This window comes from Morus notabilis, unplaced genomic scaffold, assembly GCF_000414095.1.
Source record: "Morus notabilis unplaced genomic scaffold, ASM41409v2 Scaffold679, whole genome shotgun sequence".
NCBI lineage: Eukaryota > Viridiplantae > Streptophyta > Magnoliopsida > Rosales > Moraceae > Morus > Morus notabilis.
Window position 1 is genome coordinate 279,282 of NW_010365777.1, and position 15,657 is coordinate 294,938.

Consider the following 15,657-nt stretch of genomic DNA (forward strand, 5'->3'; position numbering starts at 1 on the left):
ACATGAACAAAGGAAATAAGCTGCTGCATCATTGACCCCCTCTGTTAAAAAAAAAAAAAATTCGTCCCCGGATTCAATCAAGGGAAACAGAAGGGGAGGCGTCAGGCAAGTGACACGCAAACATGTCAGAGACATTGAAAGTGGGGGAAACACGGAGTCCAGGAGGAAGGTCGATGACATAGGCATTGTCGCTACAGGTTATGGACAAGTTGGTGGTTGAAAACCACCTCGTCAGCGAGAGCAGCAACAGTCTTGCTACAAGTTTTCGGGAGCTGAAAGAGGTCGACAGTAAAATTGGGCACCTTACTGTAAACAATGGAGAATGGAGACCGTCTAGTGGAGCGGTTGACCATGGAGTTGTAAGCAAACTCAACTTGCACAAGGGCGACGTCCCAACCTTTTGGCTTGTCACTAGCAACACAACGCAACATGTCACCCAAGGTGTGATTCACAACTTCTATCTGTCCGTCAGTTTGGGGGTGGTAAGCGCTACTAAACTGTAGGGTTGTGTCAAATCATTGCCATAACTCCTGCTAGAAGTGAGAGATGAATTTGACATCCCGGTCAGAAGTGATAGAGCGAGGGACGCCATGGAGTTTGACTACCTCGCGAAAGAAGAGGCCAGCCACATAACTAGGGTCAGCAGTTTTGCGGCATGAAATGAAATGAGCCATCTTAGAGAAACGGTTGACCACAACTAACACGGAGTCGACGTGACGAGCAGTCTTGGACAGCCCAAGAACAAAGTCCATACTCAAGTCAACCTAAATAGTCTCCGGAATAGGGAGAAGTGTGTAGAGGCCAGTGTTTTGAGAATGACCCTTGGCTGTTTGACACACACCAAAGCGTTCGATGAAACGAGCGATATCACGCCGCATGTGCGGCCAAAAGAAACCCTCACGAAGGAGGGCGAGGGTCTTGTCACGACCAGTATGTGTGAAAAGACCACTGGATTAGAGTTCTTAGATGAGTTGCTCTCGGACAGAGGTCTTAGGCACGCAAAGTTGGTTTCCCTTAAACAGAAACCCATCATGAATGAAGTACTCACCGCAAGGTTCCTTGTTTGAACTCTTAGACCAGCTTGTACCAAAATCGTCATCATCAGGGTAAAGCTCTTGGAAACTCTCGAAGGCAGTGATTTTCGAATGAAGAGTAACTAAAATATGGGTTTGGCGGCTCAAAGCATCGGCCACTTTGTTTTGAAGTCTCGCGCGGTGTTTAATAACAAAAGTGAACTTCTCTAAAAAGATTATCAATCGAGCATGCTTCGAGTTAACCGACTTTTGTGACTTGAGAAAACGGAGGGCTTGGTGGTCACTATGTAGAATGAACTCTGTATGGATCAAGAAATGCTCCTAATTCTTTAATGCGCAGATCACTGCATACAACTCTTGTTCATAGGTGGACTAATGCTACTTCGTTTCATTGAATTTCTCACTGAAAAATTCAATGGGTCTGCCTCATTATATGAGAACTGCTCCCACTCCCAACATCAATGCATCTATTTCTACCTCAAATGCTTTGTCAAAATTGGGCAATGCGAGGACGGGGGCCGAGCTCAACTTGGCTTTGAGAATCTGAAAACTCTCATCCTGGGCAGGTCCCCACTGCAACGTCTTGCGCTTGAGGCAGTCGGTTAGAGGGCCAGCGATACTACTAAAATTGCGCACAAAATGACGATAGAACGTGGCTAACCCGTGGAATCTCTGCACTTCACTGGTAGTTGTTAGAGTCACCCAGCTATTGATGTCTTTAACTTTCTTTTCATCAGTGGCTATGCCATCAACACTCACCACGAAGTCAAGGAAAAGAACCTTAGGCATCATGAAAGCACACTTTTTCAGGTTAAGAAAAAGCTTGTTCTGCCGTAGGGCGCTGAACACAGCCGCCAAGTGTGTGAGATGCTCAGATTCACCCGTGCTATAAATAATAATGTCATCGAAATAGACGATGATGAACTTACCAATGAAGGGTTTGAAGAGTTGGTGCATAAGTCGCATGAAGGTACTAGGAGCATTGCATAGCCCGAAGGGCATCACTAACCATTCATACAGGCCCTCGCACGTCTTGAACGCTGTTTTCCACTTGTCACCAAGCCGAATTCAAATTTGGTGGTAGCCACTGCGAAGGTCGAGCTTGGAGAATACCGTGGAACCCTCCAACTTGTTGAGCATGTCCTCAAAGCGCGAGATAGGGAAACGGTACTTTACGATGATCTTATTGATTGCTCGGCTATCCACACACATCCACCATGTGTTATCCTTATTGGGAACCAAGAGTGCAAGCACGGCACAAGGGCTCAAACTCGGTCGAATAAGTTTCTTGGTTAATAGCTCATCGATGATGCCTTGAAGGATCTCATTTTCCTTTAGACTTATCCGGTAATGGGGAAGGTTCGGGAGGGCAGCCCCAGGAACCAAGTCAATATGGTGTTGAATGTCGCGTATGGGCGGCAGTGTACTTGGTAGTTCCTCGGAGGTCAAATCTCCAAAGTCTTGCAACAAGGATTGCAACGAAGGAGAAACATGGGCATTCTCTTCAGGGGCTTCCTTTAACACCAAGGCAAAGATAAAAGGTTCACCCTTCATATCCTTTTGAAAAGTTGCTCCACTCACGCTGAGCATCACTTTCTTCTCGAGGGAGTCAGCAATGGGTTTGATCGGCTGGTCTTTATGGGGTAAGAGGACAATCTTTCGCCCTTTCCATTCAAATTGATACGTGTTCTCGTGCCCGTTGTGGAGAGCCTTCATGTTAAATTCCAACGGCCAGCCCAATAATACATGGCAAGCATCCATATCTATGACGTCACATTCGACCTCATCCTTGTAGAATTTGTCAATGGAGAAAGGTACTTGACAGACCTCGTCAACCCGAACTTCCACACCTTTCTTGACCCAACCAATCTTGTAAGGTTGGAGGTGTTTAGTAGCCTTCAACCCAAGTGTCTTAACTAAGTTCCTCGACACCACATTTTCACTACTCCCTCTGTCAATGATGACATTGCACACCTTCGAATTGATGGTGCATTTTGTCTTAAAGATAGCGTGCCGCTGAGAAGGTTCATGTCTCTTTGGAGAAAGGAGTAGGCACTACATAACACAAATGACTTCGTCTCCCACATCTCCTTCCATTATCTCAACTCCTTCAAACGTCCCAAAGGTCTCAATGTACTCCTCACTACCCGATTCAGTCTCCACTTCAGTGAGATTTGCTTGAGGTCTCTGGATGGGGCATTCGTTGGACTTGTGACCCACTTAGTTGCAGCAATAGCACCTGCTGCCATAAGGTTTAGCGTATGGGTTAGAGGTAGTGTTAGGGTTGGTGGTGTTGTTTTGGGTGTTTGCGGATGAATTAGGTCTGAAGGGGGCTCTGGTGTTTTGAGTTTTTGGTGGGTTATAAGGGTTAGTGGTGTTTGGAGTGAGTGGCTGGTGGTTTCTGTCTTGGGAGTGGTCTGGTGTGTTTCTGTGATAGTAAGGTGGTTTAGGGACTTTGGTTACGCTTAATTCAGCTTTGCAGGCTAGGTTGATAGCTTGGGATAATGTCTTAATGGTTTTAAGTTTAAGCTTCTCCTGTATAGGTTCTCGGAGACCTCGGATGAACCGGGCCACTTGCTGAAGGCCGCTTTCGTGAAGGTTGTTTCTAGCACTGAGCCTCAGAAATTCTTCAGCATAGTCCCTAACAGATCTGCCCCCCTGAGCACAGTTCTGTAATCGCAGGTACAAGATCTGTTCATAATCGATTGGGAGGAACTGTGACTTCAGGAGTTCTTTCATCTGTCTCCAAGATCTGATAGAACCCCGCCCCTCCTCTCGGCGCTGCATCTTCAATTGTTCCTACCAAGCTGAAGCTCCATCGTTCAGCCTATAGGCTATCAGTTTCACTTGTTCCCTCTTTGGTATATCCATATAATCCATGAAATTATCCACAGTTTTTAACCAATCCAGAAATTTCTCAATGTCCAAATAACCATCAAATTCTGGGATATCGATTTTCAACTTGAATCCTTTAGATCGAGTTGTAGGATGGCAATCGTACCTGAGATCAAGGTCATCTTCATCTTCTGTTTCTGATGCGACTCTGTAGTGTCTCCTTCTGCACAGGAGCTCCTCCTCTGACTCTGATTCGTCCGATCTCGACAAATACCGGCGACGATGGTTGCCTTCCCGTCGAAAATGAAGACGTGGCGGGGTAAGAGTCACGTCTCGATCTCCCTGACGGTGTGCTTTTCTAGATCCGTCTCCGCTGGTGGACTTCAATTTTGACAGGGCCTCACGTCTTGTCAAACTTCATCTCGATGCGCTGCTCAAGGTCTCTCATGGTGTTCCACAGTGCCTCAACCTCTCCGCTGTCGACAGTAATTTTCTTCGAACTTTCCTCGCCGTGCTTCGCCATCGGAGGACGGGGAACAACCTGACTCTCTGATACCAATTTGGCGTAGCACCAGCGGGGAACACTGGTTTACCGACTAAATCGGACAAAGAAAGGACTGGAAAGTCCAAATTCCCTAGGTGAGAAAACACTACTCAACAAGAACTAGAGACAAGCTCAGAAATAATATTTTAGAAAGAGAATTCTTATTAACTGCCTCAGAGAGGAGAACGTTTTGTCTTATAAGGTTGCACCAAAACGACAAGTAGTTTTGCTGAACTAAAATGACAAGTAGTTTTGCCTGATAAGGCTACATCAAAGGAAACGACAATAACATGAAATAATAATAAGACAAACGACGAGTCACATGAACAAATAAAATAAGCTGCTGCATCACATTTATTGGTAAGCACTTAAGCCAAACGAAAACATATAAATACATAATATGTAATATATTATAAAGTTTTTTTTCAATATATTTTGCTCCGAACTTTCCTTTCATAATTCCAAGACTTTGGGGAACATTTTCTTTTCTTTTAGTCTTATGAGATTGTATATAAGACCCAGTCCAATTTTCGCACTATTAAATATTAATGGATATGCCAATATTATTTCACATCAAATTTTAAGAGAGAAAGAAAAAAAAAAAAAAAAAAAAAAGAGGGTCCCAATATATAGGGCACGTGTTTCATGGCCACGTGGTGGGATGTCCCGTGAACCAATCACGATACACAAGCCCTATTTGCATGGCAATCGCATGGTTTGCATTTGGGCGATATAACTATTATGTCTATATATGTGGTGGCATATGAACACATAGAATATATTGTGACCCCACGAAATTATTTCGTCTTAATTGTGTACAAATTATGAGAAAGGATCAAAGGAACTATTTATAATTTATTTTCCTGAGCTGCGTCACATGAAAATTTGAGATTTTTTTTATTCAGTAATTTATTAATATTCTTTTTTCCCATGTTTAAGCACCAATGACCAAACGAATATTGGACTTAATTTGAAGTCTGTACTTAGATGGCTTTGTAGCTGTACAAATTTGAATTCAACGCAGATGATGATCAGTTAGCGCAGCCACTATATATATATATATATATATATATATATATGAATAATATATATATATATATGAATATATGTATAGATAGATATATAGATGTTGGAGCAAATTTCGTCAACACTTATCCAACGTTCCTAGACAAATAATTTGAATTGAATAAGTAAATTATTTAAGGAAATTGGAAGAACACTCGAAGAACACAAAGAACCTATGAAGGAAATAATAAAATGAAGACAATCACAAGGCAATTGTATGCAGAAAAATGGGTCTCCCTTTTCCTCTCAAATTGAGGGAATTTATAGTACATTAGGATTGAGAGAGTTTAATTCTCCCATTAATTCGAGAGTTTATTCTCTCTTAATTACAATAAGGCTCTTCACCTTTTTGTGAGTAAAAACTGATAAATAATCAATGAGAATTAACTTTTAACCATTCAATGTCTTCAATTAGCGTCAGTTACTTCACTTGATAACATCACGCGACCTTTGAACTTTCGGCTTGGGCTCGGGAGAGCTTGGGCTCGGGAGCGCTTGGGCTCGGGAGAGCTTGGGCTCGGGGGAACTTGGGCTCGAGAGAGCTTGGGCTCAGGGCAGCTTGGGCTCGGGAGAACTTAGGCTCGGACGAGCCTTTGAATTTATCGCATGTTTAATGATTTCAGAAATACCGCTCAACAATAGATATTTATAGTCGGTGGTGATTTTTGTAGAAACGTGCAGAAATCAAAGAAAGTAATGTGTATATGTGTGTGTATTACTTGCGAATGAGCGTGCATTATGTCTTTCACGGCGTTGATAATACAGTCAAAATGCTCACAAATTTAACATCATGATAATATAATAATTGTATTAAATTGAAACTCAAGAACAAGCAAAGTTGAGTACCTTTCTTTCTTTCTTTCTTTTTTATCGAAAAACTTTTGTGATAGTATCCTAACGTATCTAAGAACATTAGAGTTCTATTTTCAACGTCAGGTTTTTATTAAATTCTACTTTTTTTTTATCAGATACTTTCCCAAAAGAAAAAACTTTTGATCACATCTGGTGCTAATTTTACGATGCCGGACTTCTTTCTAAAAAAAATTTAAAAAAAAAAAAAATTGTTGTCGCTTTTGAAAGTGAAACAATTATATATTTGTGGTTACAAACTTGATGTTAACTAATTAAAGTGTGGCTGCTCTGGCGTTTAATGAAGTAATCCAATCAATGGGCCTACTTGGGGCAAGAATTTTCTGGCGATCGAACTGAATCGGCCAATATTTCCTCAAAATATTACGTGGGTCACGTCTCACAACTCAAATTCTTCTTCTTGGCTGGAAAGTCAAAACTCACAATTCTTGTTTTTTTTCTTTCAATTATTATATGTTTTTGCTCGTCCTATGTTCATGAATGTGGTAAAATTGTCACTTCTCATTCATTTTCTGTAAAATGTTCTCCACTAAAACATTTGCTGGTGTTGAACACAGAAGTGCCCATTCTTTAACATTGAAGGGAAAATGGCCGGTTTTGAGTCTTGACCACGCATTTTAATTGATGGCCGAACAAGTAAATGGCTATTTTTACAGTGATTAATCAATAAGATACCAATGATTTAACACTGAGAAATCGGTTTAGCATTTTTTTTTTTTGATAATTTACACTAATAAACCGGTAAATTATTGATTGACATTAGTTAATCAATGGACTGATATTGATTAATTAGTGGTAAACCATCAAGGAATCAGTGATGACCAAAATTCAATAAATTGCTGATTACCATTTATTAAAAACCAATCATTTTTCTAATTTAATAAAACTTAGGTCATTTACTTAAAAAAAAAAAAAAAACTTAAAACTGGCCATTTACTTTGAACTCACAAAACAAAATATCAATATGAGGACGATAAAAAGAAAGGAAGCTTTCTTTTACAATATTTAGTAGAGGAGAAAGAAAAGAAAAAGTAAATATATCAAAGAGGAAGAAGTTGATTTATTTTACAATAGTAATTCTATTAACAAGGGTCTTTTTACTCTCCACATTCCCCTTTTAAATACACACTCCACATAACTTTAAATTCGATAGAATTTACTTTTACATACCCCAATTATTCTAAAATTACTCTTAACTATTTTCATAAGATTATGAATTCTTTATAATTTTCTTTTCTTTTCACACCCACCATTTCATTTTAATTACATACGTTAATACTATTATTTCTCAATGTCTCTCTCTCTTTTTTTTTTCTGTTGAAACTTTAAACATGAAGCAATTTTATTACATTAAGAAAATTTAATATTACATTTTTTAGAAAAATAAAGAAATTTTACTATAAAAAATTTAGAATTATATTTCTAAATAGAGATGTCAAAAAATGTAGATTTTGCTATTAAAACTTTTCTACAATAAATGTCCTTAATTATTCTAAAAAATTTTAACAGTAAATTTTACTTATGTATGAGAAAATGCTTCATGCCTAAAACTTCAACAACAAAAAAAAAGAGTAAAATGAATAATAAAGTAAAGAATTAAAATGAAATTGGTGGTTGTGAAAAAAAAATGGAAAAGTTAAAAATTAATGGACACGTTTAGAACTCATTCTAAAATGATTTTATTTTCTGTATGAAAATGGAAATGAAAACGTTTTCATTTTCAGGCAGGAATCATTTCTGAAAATGTGTTTAGTAGTTTTATTCAAAAATTATTTTCAGTCTAAAAAAAATTGAAACTGTGTTTGGTGGTTTTATTTTTAAAAACATGTAATAGTATTTAAAATAATAATATATTAAACTCCTCCTCAGCTTATCCCCTTTCAAAATTGTCGTTTCATCAATTTATTGTCGTTTTCTCCTGCGAACTCTTCTCCTTCAATGGATTTCTTCAAGTCTGTCTTCACCGACGAATCATTGGAGCCCTCCGACTCCGACGAGCTCAAAACGACGACGCTCCCACCTACTACAAGGATCTCGAGGAGTTTGGCTCCGACCTGAGGATGGAGACGGCGGTGATCCGCAACGCCTCCTCATGCGCCATCAAGGACCTCCCGGTGTCGCTCGATATCGGCGCCACCGTCACTCAGGAGTCGCTCGAATCGGTCGGCCAAGTGATTGACGACATCAAAAGCTCCATTTGGAAATCGACGGCCGAGATCATTTCTCAAGGCAAACATTCGCTTTTGGCCGTCACCGACGAAGACTCCGACGCTTTTGGCAGGCCGAGACAACTTGTTCCAAACAGTGTTGATCATGAGAACAAGGTTCAGATTTGGTGAGGTTCGAGAAAATAGTGAGGAGAAAATGAAAACGGGTAAAGAAAAAGGACTCAAATTCGTTTTCAGAAATTAGGTGATTTTGTGAGAAAGGCCAAAAACGTTTTCAGTTTTGTTTTTGGTTGAAGATTGTTCCAAACGCAATTCTCAAATGATTTCTATTTTTTTCTCCTCAAAAAACGTTTCAGAAAAGATTCCAAACAGGTACAATAATCTTAGATATAATTAAGGGTAAATTTGGAATTACAGGAGTATGTAAAAAATAAATTTAATAATATGAAGTATGTATTTAAAAAGAGAGGGAGAAAAAGAAAGTGTGTGAATATAACCACCACTTTACAAGCATACTTTTATAGACAATAAGGTATCATTACAGTTAAGATTGGTATTTGTTTTATCAAATATTGTCTCACCTTTTTTTTCTGTCCAAAGTCAAAAAGATTAAACAAGATAATGCGCCCATAGATTTGTAAATTTTTTAAGGAAATAATATCAACTGTTAATATGTCATTTTTCTTTTCACCGGTTAAAATTGTTTCATTCTATAATTTATTAGTTAAAATTTAAGATCTTATTTATTTCACCGATTCGAGTTTAAAATTTAAGTTTTGTTATAGTAAAAAGCTCTCAGAAACAGTCACAATTATTTTTTTTACTACAATAAAAAACTCAAATAAAATCACATCTAAACTCTAACTAAAAATTTAAATTGACGAATTAAACATACTTTTTATATACTTAATTTTATTTAATTATTTATTTTTGGGTAGAAAAGGATAGAGAATTATGTTGAAATTTATACACCATGACGTAGTACTTGCCGTATGTGTCGGCCTTTTAACTGCTTGATTCCAATTATGCCATCATGAAAAACAGGTGTTTCCACTTTCCATGCATGAATCTGTTTCGGCGTGACTTTCTTAATTCTTCAATGTGACCGTGAGATTTTCCTGGGAGATTGTTGTGGTTTAAATTAGGACTGTATATGTTTACCAAAGTATATTAATATCGGGAATTATTGAAGCAAAATAGGTGAAAGAACTCTCAAGATATTTTAATAATGATATAACCACATAACTCAAAGAAAAGCATTATATAGAAAATCTTATATCCACGAGAAATAAACAATTAGAGCCTAATTTCAATAGAATAAGATTACATAATGGAACCTAATTTTAGTATATGATTTAACATATAAAAGAAGGCTCTCTATACGTGTACCTTCTTTTTGGTTAACGTGTAAGGAGAGGCAATTAAACCCGTAACAAACTAAGAAATGTGCATATGAAGTATGTCATTTTAGTCTTACCGAAAGAACCGATAAACATTGAACCGATAATCTAAAAATAGTCTCAAACACTTTTCATAAGGCTTAAACTTAAGATATTCTATCCACCAAACTACTTGAGAGAGAGCCCAATGTCATTAAGCTATCACCTTAGTAGTTTGTTTTGAATGTAACTTGCCAAAGATGCCTCATTGCACGAAATCACTATCTTTAATTAGGTTTAAAAACAAAAAACAAAACAAAAAAACCCTTGAGAAAGTAATAAATGATTTGCCTATTGTCAAATAATAGAATCCGGGCCTTTCGAGAGTATTAAACAATTGGCAAAAAGATGAGCTGTATCTCATTTATATAGATAGATACTAAAACGGAAAAGATACTGTTCATAATACTGTAGCATGAATAGTGAATCCCGTCATTTCTTGTAGTATATGTATAATATAAACTAATACATCATCAGGATTTAGAGAAACTCCTCCTGGGCCTACTAGAACGTTCATGGTTGTGTGAGCCACTAATTGCTTATACTTAACTTCATAATAGTGCATAAAAATATTCGTCCAAAATGCAACCGAATCCGAAAGGCAGGCCTCAAAAAGCCCATTTAAAGAATATATATATATGGGTCAATAAAAAAAAAAAAAACGGAGAGAGAATTACTGTGCATGAGTATTTATTTTTATTTATTATTCTTAATTAATATCTTTTTAATTAATATAATTATTTAATTAAAAAAATAGTATTTGTCTCTTTTTCCTTTGAAGAAATTCTACTGGGCTTTTCCCAGAAGAATTTTAGCTTTTCCATGAATTCGGGACGAGCTGTCGTTCAAAGATGCCAATACCAAGCCATCTTTGTACTGAGATTCTTTCTAAACGCAAGGGAATGAATAATGAGATTATCAAACATCTCTTAAAGGCAGAGAACAAAATAGGGTTGGAAAACGAAAATTTAAAATAAAAGGAAAAGGAAAAGAAAAAAAAGGAAAAAGTGTTGGCGCTGTTGTCCCCCAACACAGGGAGACTAGAAAACCCCACCAAAAATGAGGACCCAAACAATGTTGGTGGAATAGTCAAAATAGATAAACCCATCTTGATTTAAACGCTACGTCCATCCAAAAACACTCGAATAAAAAGAAAATCTAAAGCATGATTTTGTTGTTGACAGCCCAAATTTATCATTTTCAAAGTGTCTCCTTTTTGAGTCCACAAGAATCAAATGGATAACTCAAAAATAGATTACTGCGTAAGCAGTGGTTGCAGGGCCAACATGGGTAGCTAGCACTTGCCACCACAATTTGGAGCCAATGTAATTATACAGAGGAGTTTCTATAATAGAAGATAAACTACTTAAAAATCTATTTTAAACCGTTAAATTTATATTAAAAATTATTTATTCTACGTATTTTTTAAATTTAATGTGATTTTGAATTAATTCTGATCAAAAACTAAAGTTTCGCTCATTTTGCTGATTCGAATTATGATTCGTGATTCGCTACAGTATTTTCTCTCATAAAAAATACACGTAAATCAAAAATAATTCTGACTCTATGAACCAAACGTTCACAAAAATCTCTCATTTCATGTCTCATAAACAATTCACCTGACTTTTTTACTATAATAAAAAAATTTTATATAAAATCACATCTTAACTCAAATTAAAAACTTAATTAAATCACCTATTAAAAAAATCCCGATAATATTAATATCATATGTATACGTGTGTGTTTGCGTATATTTTTTTGGGATTGAGGAAGCTACAACTGTTCAAGTGAAAGCCAAGTTGTGAACTTTCATTTCATGTCTTTCTTTTCAATTCAGCTGAGCAGTGAGTGATTGAGTGAGTGAGTGAAGTGTAAGAATGGGTCCACTCCTTAAACACTTGCCGCAAAAGGATAAAAGGAAGTACACCATTTCACCTAGTTGTCTAGTCATCTCCAAAGTCAGTAAAAGTTTTAGCATTTGCTGTTGCATCTCTAATGAAGACCTGCAACCCACTCTTGCCCTTTGTGTGATTGACAGAGAAAGTCCCAATTTTGATGAGAAAGATCAACAAACAACACAAAACCAAGACCAATTCACGCAAACCAACGGGGTAACTTCAGAACTTTGGCTTGTTGAGATGGAAGCTATTGGAGTGGGAAAATTCCCATTTTGAAAAGGGGAAAAAAGGATAATTCTGTAATGAATCCATTACCGTAAAACCGGTTTTTAATCCGCATCAGAATCATATTAAATTATGAAAAATAAGATATTTTAACAGACACTGCGCTCATGGGTGTCTTTTATATCCTGTCATAGAATTCTCCGACAAAGTAACTACCAAAGGATATTGCAAAACCAACAAGAACTTAACAGTGAGTGATATGCAGAAGCATAAAGAGAAAGGAGGGCAACTGAAATGGTTGAAACTGATTTCATTTTACATATTTGAATGGATATTCTTGAAGGATAAAAGCCCAATAGCATCTCCAAGTCTTCACAATTTTCTGTGGGATCAAATGGTAAACCCCCCACTAAGAACAACAGGAAAATTGGAGCTTTCCAGACCCCTAAAGACTACTTAAGCTAAAGAGTTACTACAAGAGAACAACAATGGAGCAAGCAATTCCTCAACAATTACAATTGCAATTGCAAAGCTCCGAAGTTCTTTTTTTTTGTTTTGTTTTCCCTCTTCTTTTTTTGGCCCCTCCTAGCAAGTATCTTTATCCAACAACAGTTAAAATTGTTCATCTTTCTAGCTGGGTTTTATTGGCAAAAAATAAACATTGGCAGGAGCACCAGCAGCAAGTAAAAAACGTACACGAATGTGATATCCACATTATGATTCTTCTTCATGAATGTTGAATCAACTGTTGGAATGCAAAGACTTTTAGTATATACAGAAGAGCCGGTTTTGTACCTTTAACCCTCTATAACATTGGGCTCATCTGGAAATCTTTCGATTCCTTTCGAGGGTCATCATCTCCTTAGCCTCAAGACATTTGAGGGGTGGTGTGGAAGACCAAATAAAAACTTATTTCTAATCACTGAATTGTCCTTGTGAGCTTGCACTTGGAAATGAACAAAGTATCTGTATAATTTAGGCTGCAAAGCTTCAACAACTCCGAAGATCGCTGCTTCAATAAAGGACTACAACCACTTTGAATAACGAGGAGAAGCTTCGCCGCGAGACCAGCATCAACAGCAGCCGACGAGCATTCCTCTGGAGCAAGTTTGCAAACAGACCATAGGATCGATAACGCATATTGCGTACAGCTCTCTGAAATTCTCATCAGAAGCCTCACGGCATTCGGAATAGTGTTTGAGCAATCCTTCAAAGCTGATCTTCCCTCCGGTAGAGTCGACAAAGAGTCCAAAATGAAAAGGGCTAATTCCAAGCAGTTGGGGTCTAGAGAAGGCAACAAATCCACCAATTGAGGAACAGCCCCAATTCTAACAAGCAAACCCCTTACTTCCTTATGCAAGCATATAGTTCTCAGGAGGCTAAGACCGGCCAAAATTCCATTCGCATGTCTCTTATCTTTCCCCAGCCTCATCAATCCGACCAAGAGGCTGTGGCTCGAAACGATTTCGGATCTAAAATCCTTCTCTTCCATCAGCATCTCCATCAACTTTGTACAACTGATCTTCGTCTCGATAGACCCTTCATTCAAAATGTCCACCAACAACGACATTTTCGCCGGTTGCATCAAGTTCGTCTTCGACTCCGAATCAAGCCTCAAGTGCACAAGAATCCCAATGGCTTCGGACCCAACTGCGTGGGAGGTAAACGGGCCTAACAGCGACGAAATCCCGGCAACCCCGCCTTCATCAATCACCGTCTTCCTAGCAGTGGCATGAGCCGCCACAACTTGCTGGAGCTCCTTAAGAGCCTGCACTCTTGCTTGGCCCTTAACCTTCTTCAGAGTCTCGAGAAGCTCGGAGGCCCTTCCTTGGACATCCTCAGACCTCTTCTTCATCAGCAAATACTTTTGGGAAAACCAAGTGTAGATTAGGTGGTAAAGGGTCCGATTTGGTGTGACTGAATCATCCCAAAGCTCTTGCATAGTGGTTGGGCAAGTGAGGTGACCCAAGTTGAACCATTTAAGGATGTTGGACCTCTCGTAGGTTTGGCCAGTGCAAAGGGTCACCGGGTCTTGCATTGGCTCAAGAGAGATTGGGCAAATGAACACAGATGGAACCTCGGACAAATCAAGCTCTTCAATCATCTTCTTCAGATCCAATTTCTCACCAACGACACCACCACCACAAACGACACCACCACCACCACCACCACCACAAACGACACCTCCAACACCACCCAAGACTCCATCTTTAACGGCAGTGTCCAGATCTAGAACATACCCATCTCTCTTTGAGGGCTCAAACATCGGCATGTTTGAAACCCCACTTTAGAAACAAAGAGAAAATGAAAAAACAGACCAACCCCAGAACAGAAGAACCCAAAAAAAAAAAAGGAAAAAGAAAAGCTCAAGAAAAATCACTGCAATGACACATTACACTCTGGGTGGCACATGAAAAGAAATAATAAAAAGAGAGATGAACAGAAATTTTCGTCAAGTTTTCTTTTTTCATTGACAATCACAAGCAACAATAATACTCTCTTTATTGTGCACACACACACAAAACCTGTTCCTTTTCCCTTTTTTTTCTCTCTCTCTCTCTCTTTTCTTTGCTTTATCTGATCCCTCTTTTTGTGGTCAAAAGCACCATTTTACAATGATAACACACATCATAAACACACAATCAAAACTTCTTTCACTTCACGCCCAAGCTCTCCAAAAGGGTTAAATCAACAACCCCTTTTACCACAAAGGGAAAAAAAAAAGATTTAGACCATTCAAAGAGATTTAAGAAGAAGAAATAAAAAAGATTTAGACCATTCAAAGAGATTTAAGAAGAAGAAGAAGAAACTATGAAAGAGGCCGTACCGCCATAGGCCAAGGAAGGGAGAAGAGAGAGAAAGCCATTTATCCCCTGGCAAAGGCTTCCTCTTTGGCTCTGCTTTTGGGCAGTTTGACCCTTCACGGAAAAACAGTAAAAGAAACGCAATTTTATTAATTATTTATTAAAAACAGCGAAAAAATAAAAACTATTTAAAAATAAAATAAATTGAGATTAATATTTAGTTAGATGATTCAAACTATATAATTAACTATAATATTTTTTCTTATAAAAAATATACATAAATTAAAAATAATTTTAATCACATAATTTTAATTTATGAATTAAACTTAAAAAAAGTGTCTTTAAAATATCGGGTGACCGGGAACCACGGGCTGCAGCCGGTGAATAAGCCCCTCGTCCCGCGCACCACACGTGCAGTCAATTACTTGTCTCCTTTTATTTTTATTTTTATTTTTATTTTTTTAACTTTCTGTGTTTCTTTCCTTTCTCCATTTACAAGGCTTCTGAAATGACATTTTCATCCCTGGAGTTACTTGAGCCTAAAATGACATTTTGACAACGGGTTAACTTTTTTGTTGGGCACTAGAAAAAGATAAAAGATAAAAATATTTCATTGATAACATTAACCCTAACTATTTTTTATTAATATATCGTATACTTATATATTTTATGATAATTGGCAACAATTATAATCATTGATGACAATGATATAAAATAAAATAATTAATATTGATTAAATTTATACATTTTAGTTTTGTAAAAGAAATAACCCCTA

At 37.6% G+C, this 15,657-nt stretch overlaps 2 protein-coding genes across 2 annotated transcripts; both read right to left on the bottom strand.

Annotated features, from left to right (window-relative positions):
• Window positions 1-2,102: 2,102 nt before the first annotated feature.
• On the bottom strand, window positions 2,103-3,821 carry LOC112093679. Its single transcript, XM_024172587.1, has 3 exons — window positions 3,590-3,821; window positions 3,182-3,273; window positions 2,103-3,068 (listed from the first exon to the last, which is right to left on the bottom strand). Exons 1-3 carry the CDS (start codon window positions 3,819-3,821, stop codon window positions 2,103-2,105), a joined length of 1,290 nt encoding a protein of 429 aa, XP_024028355.1.
• Window positions 3,822-12,361: 8,540 nt separating this feature from the next.
• On the bottom strand, window positions 12,362-14,848 carry LOC21396198 (U-box domain-containing protein 30). Its single transcript, XM_010108614.2, has one exon. The coding sequence runs from the start codon at window positions 14,348-14,350 to the stop codon at window positions 12,998-13,000; it is 1,353 nt and encodes a 450-aa protein (XP_010106916.1). The 5' UTR covers window positions 14,351-14,848; the 3' UTR covers window positions 12,362-12,997.
• Window positions 14,849-15,657: the final 809 nt, after the last annotated feature.

Coding starts and splice junctions, on each gene's coding strand:
- LOC112093679 (XM_024172587.1), bottom strand. CDS start 3,821: ATGCAGCGCCGAGAGGAGGGGCGGGGTTCTATCAGATCTTGGAGACAG. Junction 3,274..3,589: donor AGTGGCCCGGTTCATCCGAG/GTCTCCGAGAAC, acceptor TTATGGCAGCAG/GTGCTATTGCTGCAACTAAG. Junction 3,069..3,181: donor TGAAGTGGAGACTGAATCGG/GTAGTGAGGAGT, acceptor CTTTCTCCAAAG/AGACATGAACCTTCTCAGCG.
- LOC21396198 (XM_010108614.2), bottom strand. CDS start 14,350: ATGCCGATGTTTGAGCCCTCAAAGAGAGATGGGTATGTTCTAGATCTG.